Here is a 14359-nt window from a genome sequence, read left to right on the forward strand (position 1 = left end):
AGCGTGGCAAGAGAGTCGAGTGTAAGAACCAGAAAGGAGGGAGGGGCCAGGATGCGAAGGACCCCGGATTTTACAGTTGATCCTGGACATTAGTTCAGCCCTCCACATCTCTCACACGGATTATTGCAGTAGTCTTCCAATGGCACCGTCTGTCCCTGTGCCTCCCGTCTCATACTTCCTTGGCTCCACCTTGATTTCCAGACTCGAAAAGGAGTGGCAAGGATGTTCTCCCACCCTTTCACACCTTACAGGTCCCAGTAGGTCATCATCCAATCCCGTTCCTTTTCCTCCAGCACCTGATTCTTTATTGCCATCCCAAAGTTCCAAGCGGACTCTCCCCAGCCTTGCACTGGGCCCTCTGGAATTCTGGTTCCAAAAACATGCTTCATCCCAAACTTCTGTCCACTCCTTCCATCCCCCTCATCCGCCGGGGAGGAGGGTCTTGCCCGCCTCCAGTCTCTCCCCATTCCATCCTCCATTCAGCCACCAAAGGGATTTCCTAAAGTGTTGTCACCTCCCTTGCTCAATAACCTCCTGTGTTTCAACCCTCCCCTTCAGGTTCAAATAATAAGCTCTCTCTGAACTTCAGGCTTCTTCCCCCTCTGCCTTTCTAGCTTCGAACCTTACTGCCCCACACTCCATCCGGGGACTCCAGCCTGGGCTGTCCCATGACCCTCCCCCTCCTGGCTGCAGGCATTCTCTCTGGCTGCCCCTCATAGCTGGAATACTCTCCACCCCGCCTTCTTCCTTCTAGTCCCAAATAGAATCCCATCTTCTGGGGGGGAGGGGGAGGAGCTGGCCGGCCCAGGGCGATAGAAAGATAGAACCATTAGGTCTGAGCTGAAAGCAAGGGACAGCAACCTCCATAAAGTCAGTGAGTCTGTATGGCCCAAGAATGATGCTACAAACATGCAGATGAGCCTTGGCAGAAAAAGGAACCCTGGAAAACACTCCACAAAGCCTTTACCAACCTAGTGGTTTGCTTGTCGTCTGCCCCTTTAGAGCTCCTTGAGGGTAGGGATTGGCTCCCAGGGCTTAGCACGGTGCCCGGAGCCTGGGAAATGATTAGGGCTTCTCAGTGGTTTCTCTGCCTCTCCTCTCCCCAATCCAATCCGCCCTCCCTCCCCAGGAAACTACCAGAGGAGTTTCCTTAAAGTAAGGTTTGGACCACATCACTTCCATACTCAGTAAACTCCAGTGGCTCCCTATTACCCCTGGGGGCGGGTAGAAATTCTCTTTGACATTAGGTCTTCTCAACCTGGCCCTTCCTCGCTGCTGACTCTTTTCACATAATTCTCTGCACAGTCTAAATGCTCGTGTGCTGCCTTCCCTCCTTCGTTGCGTCTGGCCCTCGGGCTCTGGCTGTCTTCAGTGTGTCTGTCCGTTCCCCTCTGTCTTTCTCGCCCCCATTTCCTTCCTAACTCAGCTCCGCTTCACTCCCTGCACCACAACCTCATCAACTGCTTTGAGCTGAGCACGTATCGTTTCCATTCCAGTCACAAACCCCAGACAACTCGATGCTGCCTTTGTTTCTGGATGGAGTGGCTCAGTCTATACCCGTGGTCCTCTCCTCATCCCATTCTTTTTCATCATCAGAGCAGCTTTTGTCTAGTGCTAAAAGATTTGGTCACAACACGTTTTGAGAAGAGTCTCTCACTTTATCCCACAGTCCTCCAGATGAGGTAAGTCAGAGGTGCAGTGTCCTGTCCAGGGTCACGCAGCTAGTCTGTGGTCCCACGGGCATTCAGGTTTTCCCGGCCGCGGGAACCCTTTGCCACCTACAGCACCCCGGCTGCCTCGACCTCGTCTAAGTGTCCCCCCTCACTAGGATGTCAGCTCCTTGAGGGCAGGCTTTGCTTGGGGATCTGTATCACCGGTGGTTAGCACACTTCCTGGCACACGGTATCCAATCCCCTGACACGTTCGATGAGAAATACTGTCTGATTTCTCCCCGCTTTTACTCCCCTCCTGCCCCCAATTAGCGGGCATTCCTTGGGCATACATGCAGTACCTCCGGGGCCACCCTGTGAAGGTGAGCGGAGCTCCCGAGTCTTCAGGACCCTGGACAGCCGCCACCAAGTCCCTTTGGGTTCTAGCCCAAGGCGACCCCTGAGCAAGGAAGAGCAGCCCATTTGTGGGCTTTAAAAGGAGAAGGGACTTCCACGCATCTCTCCCCTCTCCCCAGCAGCTGCTCATGCATGAGGCACACATGAGCATTGCCGCAGCCCTGGACCGTGGCTTCAGGCTCACAGCTGTCTGTTCTGCTGAGCTTTCTGTCCCCCGGAATAGGGGACTGACGGACTGAGAGGATCATCTTCAGCCTTAGGAGCCGACCTGGTGGGGAAGCTCTGCCCCACTCCTGGAGAGCAGACCGGCAGTGACAGCTGCCTTCTGTAGCCACAACCTTTTCTGAGAACACTGATAACCTGGAGGGCCAGCCTGGGGGGGGGGGGGCAACTCGGAGGGCCAACCTGGGCTGAGGGGAAAACCCGGACCAGGGGGACAACTCGGAGGGCACCCGGACTGGGAGGACAATCCAGAGGGACAATCTGGACTGGGGGGACAACCTGGAGGGCCAACCCAGACTGGCTGGCCCAACTCCAGGGAGATAAAGGTTGCTCATTCATCTCCTGACCCTTTGTCAGAGTGAACTCCAGCCTTTTGTATCGAAGCTGTTCTTTTGTATGGAGGGGAAACAGCTGCCCTATCTCTAGTGCCCATCGCTTTCTTCGCTATTCCTTTTGGGGAAGAGCTTAAATGTGGACCAAAACTCAGCTCTTTAAGTGGCTTTCCCTGGCAGTCTGGGCGAGGGGCCGATGAGAGCCCAAAATAAGACAGCTTAGCCCAGTGCTTGGCACATGGACGCTTATGCTGTTGCTGACTTCTTAAAGACCTAGTGAGGGCAGCAGCCCTGAGGTGGGTGGGCCAGTGCTAATGCTACAGTTTTCATATTCTTACATACATGTCCCCCTCCCACCCCCCCCACCGGATGTACGCTCTCTGAGGGCAGCAACTCCAAAGCCGCTATGCATTCCACTGAAGGCAGCACTCGGTCAGGGCCCTCTTGTCACCAGGATCCCAGTCTTGGGGACAGGACTGGCCTGGTCCTAAGAAAGGAATCATGTGGGATCCTCCTTCCTTCCAGAAGAACCAAAGATCGACTTTTGGCAGACTACCCAGGAGTGTGTTTATTCAAGAAGAGCAGGCAAGAAGCTGAAGGTGGGTACGAGGGCGGCTGCCTGCAGGGTCAGAGGAGAGGGGGCATCTCGGGACCAGATGGGAAGGGTCACTGTGATCCTCTCTCCAGGCCTCTCCTTGGATGGAAGGCTCACTTCCAGCGTCCGCCAACACGACCCTTGCCGGCCCCCTTCCTACTGCTCAGGGAGAAGGATGGGAGTCAGAACCGGGGCTGGATGGGAGTCAGAACGGGGGCTGGATGGGAGTCAGAACCGGGGCTGGATGGGAGTCAGAACCGGGGCTGGATGGGGTCCCAGGAAGCCCACTTCCCAGCTCCGCAAGCACAGGCTCACAACCACCAGACTTGCTGTCCATGGGGGCTCAAGGACAGGCAGCTGATATTTGTGGGGTTTATTGGATCAGCATGAGCCGGCTCTCTAGTGTGCCACGGCCTGGGGGGGGCTGTTTCTCATCACTGTCACGGGCAGTGGACTTGGAAGTGTCAGAGTCCTGCTCTCGAGCAAGGGAAGGGGAGGATCTAGGCGGGTGTATAGCATGCGGTACGGAGGGAGGGGAAGGACAAATTGAAGTGCGGAGGGACCCAGAACCATGGAGACTGAGTCTTAGGGAGAGACACGCTTGAGGCGACAAGATGCTAGGGGGTACTGAGAAGACATGCTCGGCCTGAGACAGAAACACAGAGACAGATTGGGGTGGGAGAGAAAGAGACAGAGGGAGAGAAACAGAAAAAGGGGAGGAGAGGACAATGGAGAGAGAGAAAAAGGGGGGAGAGATCCAGGCAGAGGGAGGGGAGAGAGACAAGAGGGGGAAGAAAGGGAGTCAGCTGCCCCCGGCCTGTGTCTATACTAGCCCTCACTGCCCAGAACTCAGCAGGCCATCCAAGAGAGGCTTGGGCCCGATGCCCTCGGCCCCCTTCTGGCCAGGACGCTTTTCTCATGGAGCTAGAGTTCTAGCTCCTTCCCTGCTTCTGGGCTCGTGTCTCTTAATGTGTCCCTACTGAGTTTCCTTTTTGTCCTCCACACTACACTGTTACCTCATGCTGAACTTGCAGTCCACTAACACCCTCAGATCTTTCTTGGATTCATGATTATCTATCCATGCGTCCCCTAAAATGTATTTGCAAAAGTTTTAATTTTTTTTACCCTAAGCATCAATTATTGACTTAGATACTGCAGCGAATGAGTGATCTCACGGTCTCCTACACTTCCTCACAGAGGATGCATTTGGAGCCTGCTCTATGCCCTACCCATACCAGCAGGTCATGTGTCCAGCCCCCCAGGGGCCTTGGGTACCAGCAGGCCACGTGACCAGCCCTTGCTCCCCCCACTTTCTTCTCCCCCAGTTGTCTCTATGGTGTCATCCTTCCCACCAACTTTGGTGTTGAAGCCTCGGGCTGTGGCCCACTGCCACCCACTGCCCACTTCTCTATGGTCCCCGGGGTGGTCTTCCCTCCAGCTCATTGGACACCGGCGTTCCCCGGCTCCCAGCCAGCAGAGCCTTGGAGCCTCCTCACTTACTCAGTGGAAGAAGCTGGCGCCCAGAGTGGGGCGGCCCAAAGTCGCCCAGCCGTTAAGTGTGAGGGGGTGTGGGGACCAGACATTTTTCCCTCACTGACCATCACTTGTACATGACCACAGGACGCTCTGGCTAGAGGCCTGGATGTTGGGGAGCAGCTCGGGGCCCCAGGGCCCTGCCCAAGGCCCAAAGGCCGGGTAGGTGTGACCCAGTCTCCATGGCTGCCGCAGCCTGGACGCCCTGAGGGATCGGCCTCCGGCTTGGCCATCCAGCTGCATGTGAGTCCGCTCAAGGCCGCAGTCTCCGCCCCCTCAGCCAGGCCCCTGAGGGCTTCCCTGTGGCCTTAAGCAAGTACCTTCCCTCTTTGGAGACCTTTCCTGGGGTGTAAAACCACCCTCTGGGACTCAGTGGCCCCTTCCAACCTGGCGTCTGGGAGCCCTGACCCCCGCCAGGGGCCAAAGGGTAAGCCGGGCTTTCCCCTAGACTTCCATCCCATAGATTCTGCCCCGGACCCGGGCCTGGTCACACGCGGCGGCAGCTCCACTTGGCAGCCCCAAGGATGCCATCCTGCCCTTTGTCCCGTGACTGGGGGAAAGGTCATCCCCCGGAGGCGGCACATGGGGGCTCACCCCCCAGGAGCCTGCTTCCGAGGGGCCCGGGGCCACTGACTGCCTCTGAATCTGGTCCCTCCCCCGGCCCCAAAGGCAGCGCCCTCTGCAGCCCGGTCCCGATCTGCCGGGATTGGTCCCGTCCAAGAGGGAAACGAGTGCCCCGGGGTTCTCTGAGACCACAGCCTCCTTTTCTAGAGCTCCATTCCCATCCTTTTAGTAATGAGCCGGAAATCCTGATCACCATTAAATGAAGCTCACTGCTTGAGGAAGAGGAGGGGAGGGAAGACACACACACAGAGCTACAGACACAAGGAGGGAAAGCGAAGCCCAGGGGACCCCCCGGAGAGGGAGGCGGAGACACGGGGAGAGAAACGGCAGGAGAGCTGCGGGAGGGGGGCGTCGGAAGAACGGGGGCGGGGCTGAGACCCACTTACAACTTCTGGGCATGGCTGATCCGGTTGTAGAGAACGTTGATCTGGGGGTGGAGAAGGACGGATCAGAGGGATGGGAGATGGGGGCCCCTCCCTCAGGTCCCCCCTCCCTCAGACCCCCCCCGCCCCGCCCCGGCTCACCTCATACTTCTGCTGCTTTAGCTTCTCGGTCAGGTCAAATTTCTCCGACTCCAGCTGGTGAATCCAGTCGGACAGCTCCCGGGCCTTCTCCCTGCGACGGGGGCGGAGACCATGGGCCCCACCCCGCGGCGCCCGTCCCTGCTCCCGCCCCGCCCTCCTCCCTGCCCCGGCTGTCTCTCTCCGCTCCCGCGCTGACCCTCCTCCTCTCGGTCCCCCTCGGGTCCCTGCCCGGCCCCGCCCTCCTCTCTGCCCCGTCGGTCTCTCTCCGCTCCCGCGCTGACCTCCTCCCCTCGCCCCCCCCCCCCGGGGTCCCTGCCGGCCCCGCCCTCCTCCCTGCCCCGTCGGTCTCTCTCCGCTCCCGCGCTGACCTCCTCCCCTCGGTCCCCGCTGGGGTCCCTGCCGGCCCCGCGCGGCGCCCGTCCCTGCTCCCGCCCCGCCCTCCTCCCTGCCCGGTCTGTCTCTCTCCCGCGCTGACCCCCCTCCCCTCGGTCCCCCTCGGTCCCTGCCCCGCCCCTCTTCCCTGCCCTTATCGCCCCGCGGCCGCTCTTCCAGGCCGCCTCCCTGGGCCGGCCTCCCCTGGGGGCGGGGATGCGCCCGCGCCAGTCCCTCTCCAGCCCCCGGGGCCTCCAGGACCGAAGGGCGCGCTCCTGGGCGCCGAGTCCGACGCTGAGACCCCGGACTCCCATCCACAGCTGCGGCTCTGCGTGACGGTCGTGTCGCCGGCGGGCCGCGCGCGCCCCCTGCTGGCCGCGAGCCGCCTCTGCCTGCCGGGGAGCCGCCTCTGGGCTCCCCTTTTATTCTTCGCACTCCCTCCCCGGCCCGGACGGGTTCCTGATTAGAGCTCGGCAAGTGCCGGGTCTCCGTGGCCCCCGCCCCGCGATTCCCTTTTCTGCCTCTAAACCCTCCTTTCGTCCCATCATCCATTTCTCCAAGTTTCCATGTTCTTTTGTTTCCCTCTTCGTCCTGTTTCTGTCTCCGAACTTCCGTACGGGTGTAGTTACCTCTGCTCTGCGAGTTTCTCTCAGTTTTTCTCCCCCCCCTCCATTTTTTCTCTCCCTCCTCCCCCTCCTCCATTTTTCTCTCCCTCCTCCCCTCCACTTGTACTCCCACCTGAGCTGCTCCTCCCCCATGTGATCGATGTTCAAGGGTTTCTTCCGCTCAGACAGAATCCTCTGTTTCATCTCTCTCCCAGTCTGGCGTTTCCCCCGCTTTTGCTCGGCCTGGCGGGGAGGGGGGATAGATGAAGCCCCCCCAGCCCGACCCCCACCCCGAGCCCCCTCCTCCTCAGAGGCCCCGCCAACGTTACCTTGACCAGGTAGCCCCCAAAGTGGGCGCCCATGTTGGACAGGACCTTCTTTTTTTTGGCATCATCCTCAGCCCTTTTCTTCGCCTCTTCCTCCTCCTTCCTCATTTTTTCCTCCTGGGGGGCGGGGAGAGGAAGGGTGCAGAAAGATGGAAGCAGCTCGTTGGGGGGGGGGGGGAAGCTGTCTCGGGTCCTTCCAAAGGCCGCCCCCACCCTCTGGTGTCGCCGGGGCTTTGCGCCTCTGCACCCTCCTCCAGGGCCGGCTCCTTTGCTAGGGTGTAAGCTCCTGGGGACGGGCAGGGCAGAGGTTCGGTACAGTGTCCTCAGTGCCTTGCTGGGCCGGGGAAGCACCTTCTCTCTCACTCATTCATTCCCGAAGAAGCAGACCCGGAGAGGCTCATGGGAGCCCGCAAGCGGCTGCTTCACTAACCTTTTTCCTGGGCAAAGTCAGAGCTCAAGGACCCTTAGGGAGCATCTAGCTTTAGAGATGAGGAGCCGGGGCTCAGGGGGGACCAGGGCCAGCAGAAAACAAGGAGCCCCAGAAGGCTCAGGGGGTGCAGGGGAAGGGAAGGGGGCCCACCGCCAGCTTGGCTTGTCGCTCCCTCTCTTTCTCTGTCCGGACTCGCTGCTGCTCCGCTCTCTCTGCTCTCCGGCGTTCCTGAGGGAGAGGCGAGGGAGAGGAGAGGATTGCCCCCCATCCTCCCCTGCACCCCCTCTCCCTGTGGCACCAGCAACTCCTGGGAAAAGTCAGAAAGTAAGGAAACCAAAGCCCTGATTCGCGTGATCTGAGGAACGGCCCTTCCTCAGTCTCTTGGGGTCTCAAGTCCCCTCCTCCTAATAACAATAACATTACCGCAAGGCTTCTAGAGTAGGCTTGCAAAGAACCTTCACAGCTATTATCTCACTGAATCCTGACAAAACAACCCACAGCACCGAAGAATTGTTCCACCGTTTCTTTACGATTTATTATTGGTAAATGTTGGATTTGTGTAGCTGTCATTTCCTGGGCGGGGAAAGTTTAAGCAGCTCTGGCCTAAGCCGCCGGGGTGCCTCCAAAGTAAGGAAAGGCATTCATGGGGCTTTAGGGACGCCCTCGCTGGGGCTCAGTTTCCTCATGAGTAAAATGGAAGCGTGAGGTCCCAAGGGCTACGAGATCTCCATCGGTGACCTTGTGGTCTCTCAAACACGAGGCTGATTCCGACCCCGAATCGCAGCCCTGGAAGGTTGCCTGGGAGGAGACTCTTGGCCTTGTGGGAGCTTGGGGAAGTCCCTGTACCTGTCCCGGAGGCCAGTGTCAGGGGCCCACAGTTGGGGGAGGGGGATGCCTTGGCTCCGCAACACTCACAATCCTGTCCTTCAGCCCCACGAGCTCCTCCTCCTCCTTCTTCCTCTGCTCAAAGTGCACATCGATCAGGGTCTGCAGCTCCAGCAGGTCCTTCTCCATGCGTTTTCGGTGGATGTCCTAGGGTGACATTTGGGGCATGGGGAACTTGTTTCAGAGATCATTAAGGCAGGTCTTGTAGCACTAGCTCCCAGGCTTCCCTGCTGCAGCCTTGTAGCCACATGGAGACTTCGAATGTCCCGGGTCGGGTGGCCTTCGGGAGACCAGGCTCGGGGCCCACATTTCCCAGTTTAGGGCTTCAGGAGGCGGCCCTGTGGGGTGAAAGGGCTGGTGCTGAGCAGCACCTGCTCGAGACCCCTCCCACCAGCCAACGAGCAGGCAAGAAGCTCCCTCTTAGACTTAAAGCCAGAAGCTCCAGCCCCGCACCCGGAAAGCCCCAGTGCCCAGTCTCCTCCCTCCACTCACATCGAAATCGACTCTCTCTCCCTCGGGGATCTTTGGTGGGATCAGTGGAGGCACCATGGGCCTGCTGGGGCAGGGAAGACAAACAGAGGTTGGACTAGTGAACAACTCACAATCAGGGCCAGGATCTCCTTTTCCCCTCTTCTCTCTTCCCCCAAATCTTGGACAATAAGAGAGCAAAGGGAATCTTCCAAAGGCTGCGGGAATGTCTTCGGGAGGGTGGGCCCCTGAGCGCCGCTCACACGTCCCCTTGAGACCATTTGGGGAAGCACAGAATGGCGGATTTCACTCGTAGGCTTGACCAAGTCCCCATTCCTGGTGAGTCTCGTTTTCCTTCTATCTATAATGCAAAGACTCAGCAAACATTTCCTAAACTCCCTTCCTGTACCATTTTGGTCAAGACTTCCTGCGTGAGGGCAGCTAGGTGGTGCAGTGGATAGAGCACTGGTCTTAGAGGAATCAGAAGGTCCTGAGCTCCAATCTGACCTTAGACACACTTGGACTTTTCCTAGTTCTATAATCTACCAGACAAGTCACTAAACCTAGAAAGAAAGAAAGAAAGAAAGAAAGAAAGAAAGAAAGAAAGAAAGAAAGAAAGAAAGAAAGAAAGAAAGAAAGAAAGAAAGAAAGAAAGAAAGAAAGAAGAAAAAAAGAGAGAGAGAAAGAAAGAAAGAAAGAAGGAAGGAAGGAAGGAAGGAAGGAAGGAAGGAAGGAAGGAAGGAAGGAAGAAAGGAAAAGGAAGGAAGAAAGGAAAAGGAAGGAAGGAAGAAAGGAAAAGGAAGGAAGGAAGAAAGGAAGAAAGAAAGAAGGAAGGAAGAAAGAGAAAGAAAGAAAGAAAGAAAGAAAGAAGAAAGAAAGAAAAAAGAAAGAAAGAAAGAAAGAAGAAAAAAAGAGAGAGAAAGAAAGAAAGAAGGAAGGAAGGAAGGAAGGAAGGAGGAAGGAAGGAAGAAGGAAGGAAGGAAGAAAGGAAAAGGAAGGAAGGAAGAAAGGAAAAGGAAGGAAGGAAGAAAGGAAAAGGAAGGAAGGAAGAAAGGAAGAAAGGAAAGGAAGGAAGGAAGGAAGAAAGAGAAAGAAAGAAAGAAAGAAAGAAAGAAAGAAAGAAGGAAAAGAAAGAAAGAAAGAAAGAAAGAAAGAAAGAAAGAAAGAAAGAAAGAAAGAAAGAAAGAAAGAAAGAAAGAAAGAAAGAAAGAAAGAAAAAAGAAATCAGAAGGGAAAAAGCTTGTGTGACCTTGAGCAAAGAGCATTTCTCTCTTTCTGAGCCCCCACCCCCATCTGTGAAATGGGAGAGGATTAGTCACGTTCCCTGTGGTTTGGGATTGCCCGCTGGGCGCAGTCCAGTTAGGACAGGCACTCACCTGGGTTTGGGGCGCTCCTCTTCTGTAAGGAGGGAGTTGAAGACAGAGAGAGATAATTAGAGAGGGGAAAGTGGTTGGGAGACTAATACCTCGCTTGATCCTAGGCTCGGGAGGATTGGGAAGGTCTGGGTCTGGGCACCGATTCCTCTTGCCCTCGGGGAGGAGGGTACAATGGGTAGGGGGCGCAGAGCTGGGATCACACAGCGACCATATACATTCACAATTTGTTGGGGAGTGTTCCCCATCCCTCCAGGGATCCCTGTTTCCCGGCTCCCGGTCCCTTCCCGCTCAGGGACCCAGATATCCCCCCTCAGCAAATCCTTCCTCAAGGACCCATTGGACCTGCCCCTGTAGCACTCCTCTCCCACCCCCTGAGGGACCCAGGTCCCCCATTAGGGATCTCCCAGTTCCCACCGCTGCCACTCGCCAACTTCAGGCATCCAGGACCTCCCGACCCCCAGCTTTCTTAGGGACCCCAACCCCCTCCCTCCCAACCCCAAACCTTTGAATGTATATCAAGGAAAGAAGGCAGGTGTGGGAAAGGGAGGAGTGGGTGCGGCCCCTTGAAGGGGGCTCGATATTGCTTAGAGAACACCCAGGGGGCGAGTGAAGGGCCGCGGCCTGGATGGGATTTTCCCCCCTGCCCGGGTTCCCGGAGACGGAAGCGAAGCGACCACCATACCTCGCTCTGCAACCGGCTCGGACTCCTCAGGGGCTGGGGTGGGGGGAGAGGGAGAAGCGAGGAATTGGGGGAGGGGGAGGGTCCCGCCAGCAGCGCAGGGGGAGGGGAGAAAGAGGAGAGGCTGTTAAAGGGCAGAATCTGGCGCCAGGTGGAGAGTCCCCCCCATAATGCCACTGGCAGCCCCCTTGCCCTCTCTGGGCTATCACCCTCCCCCCCCAGCCCCAGGGGGACCCAAGGATCTCTAAGCGCCTTTCAGGCATTAGCGGTCACCCAGCCGTAAGAACCCGGAAGCCGCCGTCCCAGATTCAGAGATCCGAGCACCCCTCTGTCACCCTTCCGTAGAACTCACCTTCCTCCTCCTCCGCGGCCTCCTCCTCTGAGGTCAGGGAACCCACCGCATGGAGGGAGAAAAAAGAAAAAAAAAAAAAAAAAAAGGTTGTCTTTGGGAGGGGCGGTGGACAGCGCCGTGGTGCTGAAAGAGTTAAAGCCGCCGCCTCCTCTCCCTGCTCCCAAGTCCGCGGGCGCCTGGGCGGCCTTCGTGGCTCTTCTCGAGTTCAGGACAGAGCACGGCCCCGGGGGGCCGAACCCCAGAGCCCACCCCCTCAGGACCCAGGAGTCCTGGTCCTCCTTTCCCTCCCCATCCCAGGGCCCTGCACTCACCTTCCTGCTGTTCCCTATAGATTGGGACAGGAGAGAGGAAGAAGTCAGATCAGACATCAAGGTGCGCCCTCTCCCCACCCCCCCCAATACTTACTCCTCATAATCCTGCTCCTCGGTGTCTGACATTGTCGGAGGAACCTGGGGAAAGATGGTGGAGGGGTTAGGGTTAGTGTGCGGCCACTGAAGGGATGGAGTGGGGGGGGAGGGGGCAGGATCGGGGCCCTTCCCCCACCAGCCCCACCACCTGTCTTCTGGTCTCGGGACACTGGGGGATGGGAAGGAACCCGATCGGGGAGATTAGCCCTGGGCATTCCTGGACAAACAATAGCCGCCCCCGCTCCCGCTCCCATCCAGTCAGAAGCTATTTCTGGGGGTCTCGGGCCAGGGCCAAGGCCAGGATGTGGCCGAATAAGGATAGAGTTACCCCAGGCCCTGACTCACGACTGCCCTTGTCTCCTCTCACCAAGCCCCTGACCTTAGGCCTTCTCTCGGACCATCCCCAACCCACCCCAGTCTCGTATTCTTAGAAGCTGACGTTTGGGCTTCCCTCCTGGAGCCTTACAGATAGGGAAACTGAGTCCTACGGAGGGAATGGAATTTTCCAAGGTCATCGTTAAGTCAATAATAGTAGAAAAGAAAGTTCCTGGCAATGAGTCTTATTCCCCCTCCCCACCCTCCTCACCCTCGCCCATTCTCTCGGATTTTGACAGCTCAGTAGGTTTCCTCTCAACCTGTACGCAGCCCCCCACTCTCACTGGAAAGCGGGGCTCCTCTAATCCCGTCTCCCACTGTTTGCGTCTATATCTGCCCCTGTTTGGGGCGGTCTGCAATTCTGACCGCATCATTGTCTCTCTCACTGCCCCTTTGCCTTTTTCTGTCTCTATTTGTCTGTCTCTGTCCATCTCTGTCTGTGACTGTCTACTCATCTGTCTCTGTCCATGCCTATCTCTCTTTATTCCATGTCTGTCTCTCTGTCTCTGTCCCTGTATCTGTGTGTCTGTCCTTCAAGCTTCTCTCTCCCCCTTATCTCCCCATGTCTCTCTCACTGTTTGCCTCTCTGTCTCTGCCCCCTCTCTGTCTCTCTCCCCTTGTCTCTGCCCTTCTGTCTCTCTCCCTGTGTCCATCTCCCTTGTCTCTGCCCTTCTCTCTGTCTCTCTCCCCTTGTCTCTGCCCTCTCTCTGTCTCTGCCCCCTGTCTTTCTCTCTCCCCTTGTCTCTGCCCTTCTCTATGTCTCTCTCCCTGTGTCCATCTCCCTTGTCTCTGCCCTCTCTCTGTCTCTGCCTCCTCTCTGTCTCTCTCCCCTTGTCTCTGCCCTTCTCTCTGTCTCTCTCCCTGTGTCCATCTCCCTTGTCTCTGCCCTTCTCTCTGTCTCTCTCCCTGTGTCCATCTCCCTTGTCTCTGCCCTTCTCTCTGTCTCTCTCCCTGTGTCCATCTCCCCTTGTCTCTGTCTCTATCCCTCGAGCTCCTCCCTCCTCTGCTATCTCTATCTCCCCATGTCTCTCTTTTTCTGTCTCCCATCCTCTGAATCTCAGAGCTGGAAGGACCAGAGACCAGTCTCTGCAACCTGTTCCTACAGGAATGAAGAATACAAAGGGACTATTTCCAGCGGTTATTTGACCTGGAGCTGGCCCGGCACGCGGAGCTCACTGGTTCCGGGACCCCCTTCCCTCTGGGGCAGCTCTAACCATTAGCACATGTCCCTGAGCAGAGCCTGGCCCTGCCACCCTCTGCCTTTTCCCAAGGGCGTCTCCCTCTTTGCTCCCCGTCTCCCTTTCTCTCTCTCTGCAAGATGTCCCAGCTCGGGGCTTGGGGAAGGGGCCCAGCACCGGCTCTGGGACTTGGGGAAGGGGCCCAGCACCGGCTCTGGGACTTGGGGAAGGGGCCAGCACCGGCTCTGGGACTTGGGGAAGGGGCCAGCACCGGCTCTGGGACTTGGGGAAGGGGCCCAGCACCGGCTCGGGGACTTGGGGAAGGGGCCCAGCACCGGCTCTGGGACTTGGGGAAGGGGCCCAGCACCGGCTCTGGGACTTGGGGAAGGGGCCCAGCACCGGCTCGGGGACTTGGGGAAGGGGCCCAGCACCGGCTCGAGGTTTGGGGAAGGGGCCCAGCACCGGCTCGGGGCTTGGGGAAGGGGCCCAGCACCGGCTCGGGGTTTGGGGAAGGGGCCCAGCACCGGCTCGAGGTTTGGGGAAGGGGCCCAGCACCGGCTCTGGGACTTGGGGAAGGGGCCCAGCACTGGCTCGAGGAGGGGAAGGCTCCATTACCTGGGGCTGAGGCTTCAGTAAAGAGCAGGGGTTGGCTTGAAGCTGGGACAGTGGCTGTGAGTCAGGGACAGAGAATCAGTGCTTTATAGCCTCAGCCTGGGGGAGGGGAACCTCCCAAGATATGCGGGGTCTCTGAGGCAGGGCTGCCACGGGCTCCTCCTCCCTTCACCCCGGCTGACTCCTGGCTCCCCTCGGCCCTGCCCGGACCCTCCTGCCTTCTTGTTGGCTGTCCCCGGTGTGATGGGGAGGGGGAGGGGGCATTCCCCCCTCCTCTATTGCTCGAAGAATCTTTTTTATTGTGTTTCTGCCTCGGGATTTCTCAGTCTGGCTCCATCGGTCCCGGTCTCTGTCTCTCCTTCCTCTTTTCTCCCTCCCTTGTTCCTTCCTTCCTCTTC

General features: G+C 57.9%; 1 protein-coding gene across 4 annotated transcripts; it reads right to left on the minus strand.

Annotated features, from left to right (window-relative positions):
• Positions 1 to 3162: 3162 nt before the first annotated feature.
• Positions 3163 to 14038, minus strand: TNNT1 (troponin T1, slow skeletal type). 4 transcript variants are annotated; one of them, XM_051990032.1, is made up of 14 exons: positions 13965 to 14038; positions 11795 to 11838; positions 11701 to 11714; positions 11390 to 11416; positions 11041 to 11073; positions 10359 to 10380; positions 9007 to 9067; positions 8545 to 8661; positions 7780 to 7857; positions 7203 to 7316; positions 7007 to 7116; positions 5897 to 5987; positions 5759 to 5799; positions 3163 to 3374 (listed from the first exon to the last, which is right to left on the minus strand). In XM_051990032.1, exons 2-14 carry the CDS (start codon positions 11824 to 11826, stop codon positions 3329 to 3331), a joined length of 786 nt encoding a protein of 261 aa, XP_051845992.1. In that variant the 5' UTR covers positions 11827 to 11838; positions 13965 to 14038; the 3' UTR covers positions 3163 to 3328. The 4 variants fall into 4 exon arrangements, with proteins under 4 accessions (XP_051845992.1, XP_051845991.1, XP_051845994.1 ...); XM_051990031.1 differs by having other exon boundaries at positions 9007 to 9070; XM_051990034.1 differs by lacking the exon at positions 11041 to 11073.
• Between the last annotated feature and the right edge of the window lie 321 nt (positions 14039 to 14359).

Source organism: Antechinus flavipes, chromosome 3 (assembly GCF_016432865.1).
Source record: "Antechinus flavipes isolate AdamAnt ecotype Samford, QLD, Australia chromosome 3, AdamAnt_v2, whole genome shotgun sequence".
NCBI classification, from domain to species: domain Eukaryota; kingdom Metazoa; phylum Chordata; class Mammalia; order Dasyuromorphia; family Dasyuridae; genus Antechinus; species Antechinus flavipes.

Bases quoted from the DNA above. Each gene is read 5' to 3' on its own strand.
- TNNT1 (XM_051990031.1), bottom strand. From the start codon at position 11,826: ATGTCAGACACCGAGGAGCAGGATTATGAGGA. The intron at 10,381-11,040 runs GTATGGTGGTCG...CCCTCCTTACAG, and splicing joins CGAGCCGGTTGCAGAGCGAG to AAGAGGAGCGCCCCAAACCC. The intron at 5,800-5,896 runs GTGAGCCGGGGC...CTCCACCCCCAG, and splicing joins TAAAGCAGCAGAAGTATGAG to ATCAACGTTCTCTACAACCG.